The sequence below is a fragment of the Teleopsis dalmanni genome, chromosome 2 (genome assembly GCF_002237135.1).
Source record: "Teleopsis dalmanni isolate 2A chromosome 2, ASM223713v2, whole genome shotgun sequence".
Lineage (NCBI taxonomy): Eukaryota > Metazoa > Arthropoda > Insecta > Diptera > Diopsidae > Teleopsis > Teleopsis dalmanni.
Window position 1 is genome coordinate 182,801,015 of NC_051847.1, and position 19,228 is coordinate 182,820,242.

Consider the following 19,228-nt stretch of genomic DNA (forward strand, 5'->3'; position numbering starts at 1 on the left):
AAATATTCAAAAAACAAAACATATTATAACAGTTTATTTTATATTTGTGGGTATTTTTATGAATTTAGATACTTTGTTCTTGGAATCTAACTTTTTCCAAATTAGTGAAAGTGCAAAAATTTTGACTGCGAGTATCAAAACTCTCAACTCAACATATTTACAATTGTGTTTGTGGACTGTTATGTTCAGTTTGTATGAGTTTTGTGGGGTTCAAGTAGTCTACTTTAAATATATTTTAAAAGAAGATCTTTAAACAAACACACTCACCCGCTATCAAGAAGACAGCTGGATTTTATAATTTTTAAACATATTTTGAAGAAAAGAGTAATAAAGATTTGTAGGGAAGAAAGTAGAGATTTAATTAATAGATAAGTTAAGCAACTAAGATTAAAGATATATTGAAAACTTTTAGTTATATTATAGATTTCAAAATTATTGTGTATGTGATATCCTGAAAAGTGTATTGTGAAAGGAGGTGATTAAAATCTGTTAGAAAACTTTTATATCTATACATATATATGTATATATACACACGTAGGAGGATAATTTTATAATTTATCTAAATAATATGGAAAGTATATACATATAAAGTACATAAAAGTATATATTAGATAATTTTATTATTAATACTATAGCATTAATTATTTTTTTAATTTGTTTTATTGTAATATTTTTAGCATCAATTTTATCAAAAAAAAAAAATATATATATATATAACAGAAAATTAGATATAATATAATATATTGAAAAATTTATTATGGTTAGAGCAGGTACGCATAATATTATAGGATACAACAGTGCAACACGCATAACATTATATTATTAATATTAATCTATTAATCCATAAGGATTAGATACAGTAACGAACCCATGTAAATAAATTGATTTTGGTCAACGAGAAACAGAGATAATGTGCGATAGTAAGAGAGATATAATAAGATACATACATAAAGAGTGATACATAAAGATACATACATACATAAAGTGACGTTAAAAGAAAGATATATAGAGAATGTCTATAAGGCCGTTTAATATAAAATACTTGAGTCAATGGTTTTTAAGTTGTAGCGCCCAAGTAGAATCGATTGCGTATATAATTAAGCGATTGTCTATAAACATACTGCATAAATTATTATTTATATAGTAGTAGTACATATATTATTATTCACTCAAATTAAGTGAACATAAAAGGATTCTGTTCTTAACATCTTAATTTAAAGGTCTTGCCTTAGATGTAAAAGATTAAAATCAGGAGTATCAGCCCCATCTCGGGAAAATTCGCAGTAACAAAATCTAAAATCGAAACTTGGTTAAAAAAATTATAAAACTGCTAAGAAACTGATCTAAGAAACTTTGTATGGAATTCAAAATAGTACCATGAAACAATTTGAATAAAACCAGTGTTGTAAAAATATTATAGTAGCAGTTAGTTGAGTGAAATTGGGTATTGTTTATAATACTATATATGGAAATGAGCTGGACAGAATATGAAAAGTTTAATAGTATTAACTATTATTAATATATAGTATAGGCAGCAACTAAGGTGGTAAGTATGTACTAGACAAAATATTCACAGTACTTTAAAAATCAATGTTCAGATTATAAATTCTATGTGTAAACATGAATGACTATATAAGACAATAAGGCAATAAGTTTGCACTCTCCGAAAAAGAAAAAAAAAACATTTAAAACAGTTAAAAAAGACATAACAGTGAGAAAAAAAAGCTATTTGCGGTGATATCTAGAAGAAAACATTACAGTAGGCCAAGGCTGAAATAGGTCAGATGAGTAAACAATGCTGATGTTAAGATTTAAAGTGAGATAGTACTTTATATGAAGAAATCGAGAAACAAATATAGTCAGATATATGTTCATAATGTATATTCATTAAACAAATATATTATTATTAGTATCTGTTATAGTAAGCATATGATGACGTACAGTTCTAACCGACAAAATATATCTAGATAAATAAATTCATTAATAAAATATTAAACACATATTTCTGGTAAGAGCAATATTATTTTTGTGTTATATGGGACGGTCTCTGGATTCATTTATTACATCTATAAATACATTCAGCATTTTTACAACACTATTTTTATTCTAAATACGATTATTGTTAATGAGGTAGTATAAATATTGTTGAAATAATTAACATTGTAGAATTATTGTAATTATTGTAGAAATAATTAACATTTTGTAAGAGATGGTGGTCTTATAAAAAAAATATTTTTTTGATTTTTATTCGGTGTTACAATGTTAGAACTATGTATGTTATTTTAAATATTTAATAATTTTGTTATTACTTATACTAATATTAATAGATAAATATTTGTCGGTAGATATAAATATGTATGTAATATAAAACCTTAATTTTACAAAATAAAATAATAATATATTTTGTATTAATATATTTTTGTACTAAAACTCTCTACTGAAACGCTTAGATTCTATATAACATTTCCTAATATATGTATAATATATACTTAAAGATACAATAGTCTAATAGTAAGGAAGACAATAGTAAGGAAGACAGTGTTATGGACAGCTAATGTTCAAATCTGTACTAAGGTTTTGTAATAGTAATACTGATAATTTTTTACTATAGTTTTTATAGTTCCTACTATAGTTTTTGTTGTTGTCATAAAAATAATTATTTTATATCAAAGTTTTGTTCAACACAATTATCCTCTCAAATTTATAAATATTTATAATCATTTATGTATTCTAATTATACGTATAAAAAATTTTAAATAAAATAAAATTATAAAAGAAAATTATATCTTTATATCTTTAAATTATATCTTATATCTGCACATATATATATAGAATAAATACCTCAAACTGGGCATGGACTTTCCTTTGATGAGATTACTCGCTGGCTCGCGGGTTATCATTGAAGCTGACCGTGATAATTTTTTCTCGCCGGTATCTAAGCTGCGATGATATTCCTAGAGGTATGGAAAAATAAAATATTTAATTAATATCGTAGCCATTTTTTTAAAAGTAAAACATATATAAAATAGGCAACATGAACATTCAACATTAAAAACATGTAACTAATTAACATTTAAATTGGGGGGAACATATATTATTTAAGAATTTGAAAAACAAAGCTTATTAGGGAATGCTTTCCAATTAAATAAAGATTATGGATATGGATTTCTGGTGCACTGCTTTGTGTTAAACAACAACAATTTAACAAACAACAAGTGCGAAATATGTGCGCAAAATGTTCAATCTTACTGCATGTTGCAGTGGTCGCTTGCCATTAGCTGAATTAGTATCAAGGCCTACTTTTTCTAGATTCTTTTCGGATTTCGAAAACATTTTGGTCTCGACAAATGCACGCAGATCTGCCATTTTAACACGCTTCTTCTTCTCACTACCGCGTCGTTCTGCTGATGGATTTGATTCCTCTAAAATATAAAATGTTTTATAAGAATATTTATATTTTATAAATGTAAATAGTAAAATTTAGGCTTACCGACTAAACAAGTTGTTATAGATGGTTCAGGAATTTCAATGTAATCCTTAACAATTGAACTACCAGGGCTATCACGACTATTACTGCCAGGTCCTTGATATAGTGAAATTTCAATTTGTGGTATAGGTAAAGAGTTAGAACGCTTGCGTGGTTGATTAAGTGTTATAGCGGCCTCTTCACCAATTTCACTCAGTCTATTTTGTAATAATATTATATTTATTATATATTGAATAGTATTACATATTAACGTATAATACCTATTATACATATATTGCAAGCTCCAGAAAATACCTTCTTCCTGCCAATGCGATATGAACAGACAACGCAGTACGGCAACATCTAAAAATGTAGCTGCAGATATATCTGCTTTTAGACTATCCATACTATCAGTTTCAGTTTCTTTATCAACTGAAGCACTACGTTTTCCTTTCATAGATGCACCACGCATTAATTCCTGTTGATCAAATTCAAACTTGGTAGCAGGTTGTTTATCTTTATCGCGTGAGTGTACAGATTGACGACTTCCACGACGACTTTGGCTCTGTTGTTGCTGTAGGAGACTAGCATCAGCCTAAAATTTAGAGTTCTATTATAGCAAAACAAAATATAGTTTATATAATTTAGATTACAGTAAAGAATGAATTATCCATTATATGTGGAACCGAAGGTAAACGAAAGATAACTACTCGTTCATCCTCAACACTGGAAGCTTCTTCGGGTATGGTTTCAGGAAATGCAAATTCTTTTGGTGAAGAAACCCAAGAACTCTAAAATAAACTCAATTATCTTAGTGAATGAAAAGTGTGATAAGTTTTAGGCTTCAAACCTCTTCGTCTTGTTTATTATATTCGGATTGTATACTAGGTGGAGAATCGGCTTTTGGCGATATGGGATCGGCACTTAGCGAAAACTTGCCTGAAAATGTATAGAGAAATATTGTATATATTTGCGCTTAAGAATATAAACTGTATATGATGTGATAGAGCATTATTTAACATAATTAAATTAAATAAGAAATTATTACACATATTTTAGTTAGAACAAATAATAGCCACTTGTGACACCACGGAAATTATCGGCTTAAATTATTATAAAATAAGTTTTTAATTTAATTATGAGAGATATTATTCAGAATTTGATTTAGTACTATTTTAAGGTCCTTTTAAGTATTATTATTATTCATATATACGTAAATTGTTTATATTAAAATATTATATATAATACTTACGTGCTGGAAATACATCTGTGGAACCTTTTGGAGTAGGTGCACATAGTAAATTTCTGGCTTTTGGCTTAACCGGTGCCGTAAAACAAGGTGCACCTGGTGCACGATTATCCCACATCCCCTGCCACAATTTAATTCCATTTTCCAAACGGAAATTTTGAAAATCAGATTCTTTCAAGTGATGAATTATTGGCGCAAACAAGTACACAAAAAGCTAGTGAAAATATCTTATTATTTTCATAGTTTATAAAGAAGTTTCAATTGTAGAAACACATACCGTAATTGTGGGCACTGAAAATAAATATTGATCTATGGACTTATTTTTGTTTTCATGTTCTCCCAACAATTCATCGCCACCCTCATCATCCGCACATTCTTCAGCTGCATAAAGGAGTATCCATTGCATAGTGTATAGCAATTTTGTTTCAACAGCACCAATAGCCTGCATATCTTTGACACGATTGTGCAGTAAAGCAGCAACGCAGTGCATTACATGTGGCAAGGCGGCTTGTAACAAGCGCCATCTTTGTATGGCACCCAAAGCTTTCGTCAATGGAGGTGATAAGCCAAACTGTATATTCTGTACAAGCACTTTCTCAAAGGACTAAAAGGTAAAAACCAACTTATTTAGTTTGATAAAATTATAAATTATTTGATTATTTTTTTTTACCTTGCAAGCCTCTTTTGATTCCTATAGGTGTGGAAGGTGGAGTTGGAGAGATATATAAAATAAATTTTATTTATACAATAAATTATCACGAGATTTTTTTTTATTTATTTATTATTTTGTACTAATGTCTTGGAATTGTTTAGGAATTAAAATATAAATGCTATACAAACATAAATTTATTACACAAAACACAAAAATGAAGTTTTAGATTTTACATCTACATAATATCAATATATAAATAATTAGTATTAAAAAAGTATATACAAAGTTGAAGAAGTATGAAGTTATATAGGATATATTATTTAAAATTATATTGTAAAAAAAAATTAATAAAAGTTAGGATATATATTAGATTTTGAATCCCACACTCTAAGATGAATGAACAGTTTGAATTAATATAAATAAAAATAATTAAGAATTTTATGTCGTATAACAAAATAAATAAAAATATTAAAAAAAAACTTTTTATAATAGATAAAAATAACGAAAACACTCTACTTTTTGTATAATAGATGTTTTCTGTTCTATTTACAGCTATTAATGATAATATTGTAATAACTTTGCTGGATACTTATTATTAAGAGACATTGGTAAGATAACTTAGTTCTTCATATCGTTTTAGTCTCTTCTTAAACTAATTGTTCTATTGTGCCGAAGGAATACAAAATCCTTTGGAGTTCAAATGTAAGTTTTTAAGCTTTTCATTTTATTTTTCTGCTTAAAAAAATATCACATTGGTAGGGTTTACCGATTACCAATGTTTTAAATATGTTATTGGATTGAAATAACGAATGTTTGTTATATGCTCTCGTTATCGATCACTGTTTTATGAAGTTATTTTTCCAAAAATAGAGTAGAAAACAAATAGAGTAGAAAAAATTGTGTTTTTCTAAGGCAATTTGATGACATTAGGTAGTGGGTCTCTCAGATATTTTGTGTATTTTTAGTAAAAGAGATAAGAAACTTTTCTATAATAGACAAATTTAAGGATAACAGTCTACTTTTCTATTTTATCATTTTAATCTGTTTTCTTTTTTATACCAGTTGCAGTTGTTAGCTGCGGTAATATTACTTTTTTGTTATGGGACAATGGTAAGGTAACCAGAAGTCTCGTTTTGCAGTGATTGTTCTGTTTTAAAACTTACTATCACAGTATCCTGAAAGAATACAGAATTCCTTCGTTTCCAAAAATTTTTCACCCACTTTAAAGCTGTATTTAGCGTGCAGAAGAAAACAACCTATCGATGGGAGTGCTATGTAATCTATATTTGACTCGATTCAATGTCTAATTTATCGGAATAGTTTTTAATAGCTTGTTCTGTCGTCAGACACTTCTTTGTGAAATTTTTTTGTTAATAATTACTTTAATAATTCGTATTTTGTTAAAAAGTGAAAACTGTATTAGAACTGATAGGAAAAGAACAAGAGGGTTTTAACAAGACCGATTTATAACAATAAAGGAAAGGGTCAACTATCACTGGTACCAATAAAATATATTTTATTTTATTATTATAATATTATATACTATTTTATTATGAACAAGTTTTTAATCAGGTAACAGTTTTTTAAGGATTTTAGAAATTAAGGACTATTAAGACTTATAGAACTTAATATTTTATATAGGTTTCGGAAATATGATTTGTTTTCTTTGACAACTAAAATTAAACCAATATAACTCTTTTTAATTTATTTTAACGAAAAAAATATTAATATATACATAAAAAATAAAGAACTACAAAAGAAGAGAGGTAAGTAGAACTACTTAGTTGTTGCGACTTACATGGTGTCCTGGTGCATGTTGACAAAACTACATCAATTTGACATGTACGAGTACAAGTACGATAATGATTAACGATTATTCAGTATTTTAATTAGCGTTGAGTTAGTTTCAGATAAAACATATAACAATTTTATATTTTTTAATATACATTCATTGTTGTTTGTGTATTAAAAGCATTAAACATGTAAAAATAATTTTTCAAATCAAACAAAATAATGCAGACACTTAAACAAAAACATTTAAACAATTATTTAATTATGCATATAATTTATATAATTAAAAATAGTTTTTGTATTATAATTTATTTTAAGTTAAAATAGCTTTAAAATATTTGTTTTTTTAAGAATTATTAAATGCACTACAGTATTTTTAAAATTTATTAATATTTAAGATTATTTTTCTAATCAATTGTTTATGATGTATATTGATATATATATATTATATATAATAATATTAATAAATATAATATATATATACATGTATATATATTTCGACTTTTTGATCAAGTGAATATATTGATCAAATAAAAAGTTTGCCTTGGTTCTTAGTAAGGTCCAAGGCGTGCTTTAAGTTCTAGTCGTCCCACTAACATAATCAAAACAAGTCAATAAATATACATAATTGTTTAGCATACTGCGTCGATAGAATCAGCGATTTAAACCTTCAATGGGTTCCTAATGAGTCTAATGTACCAAGTGGCGAATACTAGACGAAATTAAAAGGACTAACTCTAAAACAAAATTTTCTGAACTTAAACTAAAATCTATTATGAAACTATTATGAAGCTGGTGACTATATTATCAACATTATAAAATCATTCCGTATTATTTATGAATCTATATAAGTACATAAAAAGTACTTTTTTTTGAGTACTTAATATTTTAATTGTAGCTGATATGGTAAAGGAAAATATTCTATTAAAAATACAATATTTGCTTTATCAACAATGGTCATTTGAAAAAGTGCTCTCATATAATTTATTAGTGCTTTAATGTAGCAGCATTTATAACAAAAAGTTATATAAAAAAGCTAATATATGGATGAAGTTAGCATAGATTTTAATGTAATAAAGATGAAAGATGCATCGTTTTATTATTTAGGGGATATTGTTTTGACTTGATAATTTTTTTACTTTTATCATCGATCCTAATTTATAGTAAAAGTTATATAAAAACAGTGCATAAACAGAGAAATACTACATATCAATAGACCAAATACGAACAATTATAATAGATTCCTACAGTTATTGTTCTTTTCATGTGGTCAAAACTGAGGTAAAAATGCTCATTTTACTATATATATTGCATATAATTCTAATGTTTCCATAACATATCTTAGTGTAGTGTTGTATTTTTATGATCGGTTAAGTCAAGTTCCGTTTAATGTTGTGGTCTCCATCATCAACTCGTAACTAAGGAATAAAAAGGCATCATACTTTCATCTTGTTCTATAAGATATGCTGAAAAAATTAACTTCTCAGGTTATCCTACAATTAATTTATTTAATTTAGTTTCCTTTATTGTTTGAGTATGTATTTGTCTAATAGAAAATTGGCTTCTGCTGTTAAGATTCTTGAACTTGGCAAGGTTTAACAAAGTTCCCAAATCAATTTTGAAGTTATGTATAATATGAAAGGCTAATCATTGAATGAATAAAATTAATCATTGAAAGGTTATATATACATAATATGGTCACATTAATTGCTACCAATAATTCGTCCAGTGAACAAGATCACACACTCATCAACATAATTTTATCTTTATCTTACTATTTATCGGTAAGATATATTGCGTAGTGCGAAGATGAAGGTTTAATGTAAAAACTTTTATGAAAACTTATATATTTGTAATTAATTTAGTAAATTTTGAAATTTAATACATATTTTATTTAATATATGTATTTATTTAAATAATTCAAATTTTTGACTATAGTGCATTTAATATTTAAGTATTTATTTTTGTATAACAAATGCTTATTAAATTTAACATTAAAAGCATTCAGCACAAATAACAGATGGCAAACCATTAGATAGTAGTTTAAACTCTTAATATTGTTATATTGTTATTAATAACACACACATAATATATAAATATATATACATATAAATTATGTATTCGAAAAGGTATTGAGCCGTCTTTTCATTCGATGTAGTGTAAATAAAAACTATGTGTACCTACCAGACATTTTAAAAATGTACCATTAGTCTCCATATTACACTGTGTGAGTTTCATGTTTTCAGCAAGCATTATCTATTAATGAATAGATAAACATTTTCACCTTAAACATTTTTCCACAAACTTTCCAACCCTCTCAAAAAGTGGGTTTTTAAATTATTTGTTAATATCATTGTGTAGAATACAAACTGTTTCAAGAAATATTTGAAAGACTTTGTTCTTTTTGACAGAAAAGGAGGAAGGGAAATTTTGGAAAGGATATCTAAAATAAAAATAATTATTTGAATATTCATACCAAATTTATTTAAAAACAAAAAGTCCTTTTCTTAAAATAAAAAAAAAATTTTTTAATACTTTAAACCACAATTTTTTTGTTTGAGAGAAAAAATGATCGCAGATTTGAGCTTAATAGCTTCAAATTTAGTAATTTACGATATAGAATTTAGTGTTGCATAGTATTATCATAAGTTCGTTTAATAAAACTTCAATTAAAAGTCTAAATTTTTAATATAAACGATTGTTTTCAATAGAGAGGCATTTCGAACAGTAAAAAATTACAACAATAAAATTTTATTATTTATTAATTAAATGAATTTTTGGCTGACCATACAGCTGTTTCAGGTATTGTCAAATACTCATCTTCAGTGGTCTTGGAAATAATTCTTGTATTTAATTATTCGTAAAAATTTTTTTGTGAGACTGCAAATACTAGAAATCGAAGTCATGCCCTGCTAAATTTGGAGCTCAGAGTCAGAGTTCATTAGCCAACTGATGTTCACACTTTTTTCTAGAGTTTTGGTAATTTTCTGTGAAAGTTTCTGGGTCAAAATATATAACATTCGAGATTAATTAATAACATTTTAGATATTTTGCCAGAGTAGCAAGATTGCTCTGAAATTGACAGCAGTTTTATATGATTTGACAGATAAACTGTAATTTTATTTATATGTATTTGTGAAAAATGGAAATGTTTACTAACACAACAAAACAAAAATGTTAGATTATTCTAAAATTGTTCCCTTGGACAACAAAATTTGAGAGATCAAGAATAAATCTAGATTGAATCTAAGTTTAACAATCGAACACGTCAATTGACTGAAAAATCGATATACATTGTGACCGAAAAGTTTCCGGTCATAAATAAATAAAACGCAAAATTCTTAATCTTCATCAATATTTATTTTATCTCCTTCAAAATATGCTCATTAGAAGCGATAACACAAATGCCAACGTTTTCTTCCAATCATCAAAACATTTTTTTATAGGCGCTTTCCGGTATGGCTTTGAGTTCCCTCTGCGAATTCTGTTTTACGTCTTCTATGGATTCAAAACGCGTTCCTCTGAGTGGTAATTTGAGGTTGGGAAACAGGAAAAAGTCACACGGTGCAAGATCAGGTGAATACGGTGGCTGTTCGATGGTATTTATTGAATGTTTGGCCTTAAAATCGTTGATAATGTTGAACAAATTGAGGTGAATCGGAACAAGCCGGGCGTTGACACGTCGCATACACAAATTGTCCACCAAAATCAAACGAGCCATCTCACGACCGATGCCTAGCTCTCGTGCTATCTCTCTAACACTCACATGAGGATTTTTGAACACGATTTCCTTTGCCTTTTCAATGTTTTCGTCGGTGGTAGAGGTCGAAGGTCGTCCAGAACGCGGCATGTCTTCGACGGTCGTACGACAGTCCTGAAAGGCTTTGTACCACTCATAAACTTGAGTTTTCGATAAAACTGATTCCCCATAAGCCTTTTGTAGCATTCGCAACGATTCTGCACACGAAATTTCGTTCGAAAAACAAAATTTGATGCAAACTCTTTGTTCAATATTTTTTTCCATTGTTTTTTTCGCAACGCACTACTGAGGTGAACTGGTTTCAACAGCTGCCGTAAACGAACTGTCCGACAGATCGCGCTCATTTTTGGCATAGTAATTAAGGACAGTGCTGCCAAACTACATAAACTTAAAATATCGAAAAATATACAGCGCGCGAATTTTAAATGAGAACCTCCGAAAACCTTTCGGTCACAATGTAAACTATAAATATTAAATAATATTATTTTTTTATTTATTGTCATTGACATCATTAGATATTTTTTATTATGATTTGTGCTTTTAAAGGCTGCTGTGAAAATTGATCAACCTATTAGTTTCTAATTCAGATTCCAAGAAGTCTTTAAAAACACAAATTATTTATTTATTTATATTTATTGCTTATTTACTTTAGTAAGATTCTTCTCATGAATTAAAATATTTCTTATCCTGTTAAACTTTGAAAGGCTCAATACTTCGTCGACTATTTGATATATATATCTATATGTATGTATTAATGTATATGGTGTACATTTTAAGTTTCTAAATTTTATCATAATTGTTTTAATTTTTTTTAAGTTCCATTTTTTTAAACAGTTATAGCTTTATATATACAGCAATTTATATTAGTAATTTAATAAGTTTATATACATACATTTAAAATTTGTATAAATTTGTATAAAATTTAGTAATTTTATTTAATTTTAGTTTACAGGCTTTTAGTAGAAAATTCTTTATTATTAAATTCAACTTCTTAATAGTATAAAATATAGCAAAATACAAGCTAAGAAGCAGTTAAAGTGCAAGTGTTTAAGCTTAAGAGTACTGGCTAAGCATTAAATAATTCTTATATAGCCTGTTTAGGGATATTTTTTTTTTGAATTAATTATAATTGAATTCTTAAAAAATAAATTAAAATTACAATGTTATTTCTGCTAAAAGCCAAATATGATTGTTTTTGTTGTAAATTTTATTATATATGTTTAATTGTTTGTAGTAAATATTTTTTTTTTAATATTAATTAATTTTAATATAAATATTTATTTTTTTAGTCAACTCACCATACAACTCGCTTCATGCAATTTACCAAGTCTTGGCCTGATAAAAGGTGCTATTTGACGCCAAAGAAAGGTTTGCACAGATACTGGCAAACCCAAATCCTGCATACCATCATCCTGATCAATGTCAAACTCTTCGCCATTGTTGTTGTGTAAATTATTATTCGTTGTTGTTGTTGTAGTTGTAACCATTTTGAATTAACATTACTCATACGCAGTGTGTTTCATTGAAATATTTTAATTTTTTAGATAATCAAACGATTTAACAATAGTTATCATTACTTTTTGTTTGGTTCACTAAAGTAGTTATAATTAAATAAGAAAATAAATAACAAAAACTTTATTTTTTATTTATATATATAAAATAAATAATAAATAATTAAATTATTAATATTGGAAAAAAATATATTATTTATATAAAATAATGAATTTAATTGACTATCAACCGATTTAACAATAGTTATCATTATTTTTGTTTTGTTTCACTAAAATAGTTATAATTAAATAAGAGTATAAATAAAGAAAAGTATATTATTTATTTATATATATAAAAAAAATAATAAATTATTAAATTATAGTAGAAAAATAATAATAGTAGAAAAAAAAATAATAGTAAAAAATATGTTATTTATATAAAATAATGAATTTTTTTGCTTATCAACTGATTTAACAATAGTTATCATTATTTTTTTTTTGTTTCACTAAAATAGTTATAATTAAATAAGAGAATAAATAAAGAAAAGTATATTATTTATTTATATATATAAAAAAAATAATAAATTATTAAATTATAGTAGAAAAATAGTAATAGTAGAAAAAAAAATAATAGAAAAAAATATGTTATTTATATAAAATAATAAATTTTATTGACTATCAACTGATTTAACAATAGTTATCATTATTTTTTTATTGTTTCACTAAAGTAGTTATAATTAAATAAGAGAATAAATAAAAAGAAGTTTATTATTAGTTATATATATAAAAAAAATAATAAATTATTAAATTATAGTAGAAAAATAATAATAGTAGAGAAAAAAATAATAGAAAAAAATATGTTATTTATATAAAATAATGAATTTTCTTGCTTATCAACTGATTTAACAATAGTTATCATTACTTTTTTTTTGTTTCACTAAAGTAGTTATAATTAAATAAGAGAAAAAATAAAGAAAAGTATATTATTTATTTATATATATAAAAAAAATAATAAATTATTAAATTAATAATAGTGGAAAAAATATGTTATTTATATAAAATAATGAATTTTATTGTCATTATTTTTATTTGTTTCAGTAAATTTTTATAATTAAAAAATATTTATAATTAAAAAAGAGAATAAATAAAGAAAAGTATATTATATATTTATATATATAAAATAAATAATAAACTATTAAATTGTTTATAGTGAAAAAAAATATGTTGTTTATATAAAATAATGAATTTTTTAGACTATCAACCGTTTTAACAAGAATCATCATAATTTTTTTTTGTTTCAGTAAAATATTTATAATTAAATAAGAGAATTAATAAAGGAAAGTATATTATATATTTATATATATAAAATAAATAATAAATTATTGAATTGTTAATAGTAGAAAAAAATAAAATAATGAATTTTATAAATGGATTTGAAACTTTAATGGAAAAAAAATTTATTTTATATCCTCTCTAATAGCTCAGCTCTTAACAACTGTTGCTGTCGCATTTATTGCCCTTTAAGGGTAAATTTATGAATGACCTACAAACTGTTGCTTTCATTCATTTATAGCTTTAGTATGTAAATGTGTTGAAACTCGTTAAAAAAACTCGTTACAATATTGTGTAGATAAAAACCCTCTATTATTTGTCAAGCAACAAGTGTTTGCGTGCGCAGGCCTTTTTCAATTTACTACTTATTATGCATATTTTAATGACACAGAAAAAAATAGGATACCGGCCTATTGATTTCACTTTCTCTTCTTATTTTTTCACAATTTTTTTCCGGCATTTCACATCTCAACTGTTGATATGTAAACAAAGCCAAAGTGAATTTTTTATCAAACAGCTGTTTAGACAGCTGTTGACACAGCTTCCAAATCACGCAGGCTCCGCATCTTCGTTAGTAGGTGTAGATACAAAATGGAGTATCTAAACCATTTGGGAGCCACCATCTTGTAGAAAATTTTCAGCAAGATTTTCGACTTGCTTACATAATCAATAAAAATTTTCATTTCAATTTTATAACAATTTTTTCAACAATTTTCTTAATATTTCTATCAGAAATTAACCATTTTTAATTGCTTTGATAACAATTGTTAATATTTTTTCACATTAAGTGATAGAAAAGCTAAATATGCCACACCTCAGTAATAGAAATTTGCCATTTTTTGTGCACTGTAAAAAGGGTTTGGCTATGGCTTATCATTTTCACTTCATTACTTTTGTATTTAACCTTTTATCGTTATCATTCATTTAATTTATAAGGATTTATTGAAATTTTATCACTTTTGATTTCTTTTCATTGGAGTAAATTTTTTGCAAAATTTTCACTATATAACCTACCGTGATTTTCGAGAAGCTAACGCACAGTTTGAGGGTTCGGATGCAACTATTGTTACGTCCAATAAAAACGACAAATGACGAGTTACTTTTTGCGAATTACATATTTCACAGTGCGTGTATACAGGGGGTGTAGGTAGAGCCATGCAGTTGAAAAAGGTTACGAAATATACAGCAAAACCGTTCAATTTGGTAAAAAAAACATGAGAAGAGTATGTTGCATCGATTTCTTATACCCTAAAAATGGATTAGTGAATTAAAATGGATTAAGTAATGCAAATATTTTCAGTAATATTGTTAAATTGTACGACATAGATTAAATGTTTAATTATTAAAAACAATAATTTTTATCAAAATTAGTTAGAAGGAAGGATACAATAATTATTATCATCAGCATTAATAGATTAGATCAAGTTGAGAAGGCGTGTGCTGACAGTTATCAGCATTTTCACACGGAGATATATATTGCCCACTGTGATGCCCTCAAAGATATTGCCGGAAGAGGCGAGTTGCAAACCTTTATTATCTGCGTTATTATCTTCATACTATCCTAAAAATGAATTAGTGGATTAAAATGGATTAAGTAATGCAAATATTTTCAGTAACATTGTTAAATTGAACGACATAGATTCAATGTTTAGTTATTAAAAACAATAATTTTTATCAAAATTAGTTAGAAGAAAGGATACAATAATTATTATCATCAGCAATAACAGATTATTAGGTTGAGAAGGCGCGTGCTGACAGTTATCAGCATTTCCACACGGAGATATATATTGCCCAATGTGATTCCCTTAAAGATATTGCCGGAAGAGGCGAGTTTCTAATCTTTATTATCTTCGTGTACTATCCTTGTTAAATCATTGTCAGCATTAATAAATATTTTAAAAAAAACAGTGCATAACATTTTTTACAATCAATTTGTCTTGTTCTTCGACTTAGTCAATGTAATATTCTGCCAACTCAATATATATGATCTAATGTTTGTACAACTCTTTTAAATCGTTCAAACTATAATAGACTTTATAGAGTAACTCTCTATTAGTAATAAATTTCTCAATAGATTCATCAGTGGTGCACTTTCTGTATTTTTTGGACAAAAAAGTACTCTTTTCTTGTTCAAATGTTTTCTATTTAAAATGTGGTTCAGACACATCACTAAGGCTAGGCAAGACTTACCATTGATCATTAGCTTACAGGGAAGATAATTGTTATTAATTATACTGCAAACGTTCCTAGAAAAACATTTTGTTAAAATGTATTTACTTGAAATGTGGTTTAGAGTGTTCACTAAGACTTACCATTAATCATTTGTTTACATGGAAGACACTTGATGCAAATTATACTGCAGGCATTCCAAAAAAAGACAGTTTGCTCTATTTGTTAGAGCGTCTAATAATGTTGGACATTACTTGCATTAATCATTTCCTTACATGGGAGATGACCGATGTTAATTATTCTGCAAGTAATCTAAAAAACCTGTGGTCTACTGCACAGTGTTGACTTTCTTAAGAATTGGTATACACAGCAAAACTCATTTAGATGGATTATTTTGAAACATTAACAAGTGTCTACGTAAAATTATTTAAATATGTTAGGCAGATCGAATATTAAAACGCAAACTGAGATAAAAACGAAAAGTGGAAGTGGGTAGGTCTTACACTTAGACAACCGAGAAATTACATAGCGAGGCAAGCTTTGGCATTGAATCATTGGGATGCGTTTCTTCAAGCTTGTATATTTAAACGTTGATCAATCAATTGGTGATTGTTAACAGTTCTATAACCATTGTTCTATAAAAAACTATTAGTCTTTATATAAATAAATATTATTTAAAATAATTGATGTACAATCAATAATTTACAATACTTGATGTAAAGTTTTATCTCCACACATTTTTACTTATTATAATTTATACACAAATAAATATCCTTTAATATATTGCTATTTGATATTTAATTTTTACACCCTGTATTTCAAAATTTTATCAAAGATAAGAAGTTAATACATTTTTCTCCACGAATTCGTCCTCTTCATCGCCGAAATCTAAGTGTTCGCATTTAATGAGGGTTGAATGTTGACACAGATGCAGTATACGCATATGTCATGTCAGAGGCGGAACATAATATGATTTGTGTGGGTGATAGTGACTTAATATGCAACAAAATTTTAAATATATTTTAAAAAAAAGTTTTAATAAATAAACTTAATATGCAACAAAATTTTAAATATATTTTAAAAATAAGTAGTAATAAATAAACATCAAAATTTTTATATAAATTTAAGTTTATTATTGGAAACTAAGTTAATTAAAAATATTTAATTAAGTTATTTTCAAATTATTACTGCATTTTTGAATCTTCATTATATATTAACATTTATTTATTTAATCATTTTTAATAGATTGTGGTAATTCTTTTATCAAATATAAACCAAAATTTATCTATAGAAACTTTATTAACAAACATCTATAGATTTGTCAATTATAAATGTTAGAAAGAGTTATATTATACTACACTTTTATGCAAACTAATGTTTTCAAACATATTCCTATTGTAACAAGTAATAAAAATTAAACTTTATATTAACATTGAAAATTTTGGTTTCGGTTAAATATGAAAACTATTAATATAATAGTTAAAGTAAACCAATTGAGAATTATAATTATTATTGTTAGTTATATGTTAGTTATATTTTCCGCAAGCTACGTTATTCCTGCGCTAGATAGTTTTCGTCTTCAAAGTGGACAGTTATTTATCTGTGGTATCCCAATAGCCCAATATTTATGTTCATATGTGCTTTGATGCAAACGAATTCAACTTAAAATTACAATCAATTAGTTATTTATTATCATGTGATATGTACTTTTATATTATGTAAAAGTCATATACAGTCAGCGACAAAACTCTACATACACCCCCCATTTTTGCTAGCTCGTAAATCCAAGGACATAATAGAAAAAAGTAATGATACAGTTTTGTTTAGAACTGTTTTTTAATAATAATAAACAAAAGAAAATCCATTCATCAATATAAATTAACAAAGTTATTCGAAAAAAACCTAAAAAAATCATTGACAAAAGTCTACATACACTTCATTGATTTTTAGATATAGTCGACAGAAATGTAAATGTTAAACGGGAAAGTACCGTTTTTCATATTTCATGCTTGTGGCATGAGTCATACATTTATATAATGCACTTAGTTGTGCTTTGAGAGTGGTATTTAATTGACACGATGGGTCCACGAAAAGAATTTCAAGTGATATGCGAAATCTGGTTATTATGCATAGAAATGAAAAAACACCTTATGGTAAAAATATCAAAATTAGTAAATTTGACTCGATCAACAGTTCAGACGATAATAAGAAATTATAAAAATACTGGTTCTCCTGAAAATAAACCTCGCAGTGGCCGCCCAAGGATACTCATACGTAGGGATGTCAGCTTGGTTTTAAAAGAAGTTAACAAAAATCCGAAAGTAAGTGCCTTAAAATTAGTCGAACACACTGCTAGTGCAACTGGAAAGCATGTCAATCTACGTCAAAGCTATTTTTCCTACTTCAGTTGCAGCTACGGCTCCCCAAACCATAGCACTACCACCACCATGCTTTACAGTTGGCATTATATGCTTCGGGTTCAGTGCTGTTTTCGCTTTCCTCCAAACTTTAGCTCTCCCATCGCTTTCAAATATATTGAATTTGGATTCATCTGTAAATAAAACTTGCTTCCCGAAATCAAAATCCTTTTCTTTATATTGTTTGGCAAACTCCAAGCGCAGCTTTCGGTTTTTTTCAGAAATTAAAGGTTCTTTGCGTGGTATTCTATCATGAAAACCGTGGCTGTTCAACGTTCTTTGTACTATACGTGGATTGACATGCTTTCCAGTTGCATTAGCAATGTGTTCGACTAATTTTAAGGCACTTACTTTCGGATTTTTGTTAACTTCTTTTAAAACCAAGCTGACATCCCTACGTATGAGTATCCTTGGGCGGCCACTGCGAGGCTTATTTTCAATAGAACCACTATTTTTATAATTTTTTATTATCGTCTGAACTGTTGATCGAGTCAAATTTACTAATTTTGATACTTTTACCATAAGGTTTTTTTTCATTTCTATGCTTAATAACCTGATTTCGCATATCACTTGAAATTCTTTTCGTGGACCCTTCGTGTCAATTAAATACCACTCTCAAAGCACAACTAAGTGCATTATATAAATGTATGACTCATGCCACAAGCATGAAATATGAAAAACGGTACTTTCCCGTTTAACATTTAAATTACTGTCGACTATATCTAACAACCAATGAAGTGTATGTAGACTTTTGTCAATGATTTTTTTAGGTTTTTTTCGAATAACTTTGTTAATTTATATTGATGAATGGATTTTCTTTTGTTTATTATTATTAAAAAACAGTTCTAAACAAAACTGTATCATTACTTTTTTCTATTATGTCCTTGGATTTACGAGCTAGC

The 19,228-nt window shown here is 26.7% G+C and overlaps 1 protein-coding gene across 2 annotated transcripts in view; it reads right to left on the bottom strand.

Annotated features, from left to right (window-relative positions):
* LOC119677414 (protein unc-80 homolog) overlaps positions 1-12,495 on the bottom strand; it is a 29,353-nt gene extending 16,858 nt beyond the window's left edge. For both annotated transcript variants that reach the window (XM_038088750.1, XM_038088749.1), the window contains exons 1-11: positions 12,217-12,495; positions 7,166-7,192; positions 5,386-5,406; positions 4,993-5,319; positions 4,719-4,929; positions 4,317-4,405; positions 4,120-4,257; positions 3,748-4,061; positions 3,491-3,684; positions 3,250-3,422; positions 2,842-2,954 (exon numbers count right to left, since the gene is read on the bottom strand). In XM_038088750.1, coding sequence (XP_037944678.1) covers positions 2,842-2,954; positions 3,250-3,422; positions 3,491-3,684; positions 3,748-4,061; positions 4,120-4,257; positions 4,317-4,405; positions 4,719-4,929; positions 4,993-5,319; positions 5,386-5,406; positions 7,166-7,192; positions 12,217-12,405 — 1,796 coding nt within the window. In that variant the 5' untranslated portion in view covers positions 12,406-12,495. The remainder of the gene's footprint in view (positions 1-2,841; positions 2,955-3,249; positions 3,423-3,490; positions 3,685-3,747; positions 4,062-4,119; positions 4,258-4,316; positions 4,406-4,718; positions 4,930-4,992; positions 5,320-5,385; positions 5,407-7,165; positions 7,193-12,216) is intronic.
* Between the last annotated feature and the right edge of the window lie 6,733 nt (positions 12,496-19,228).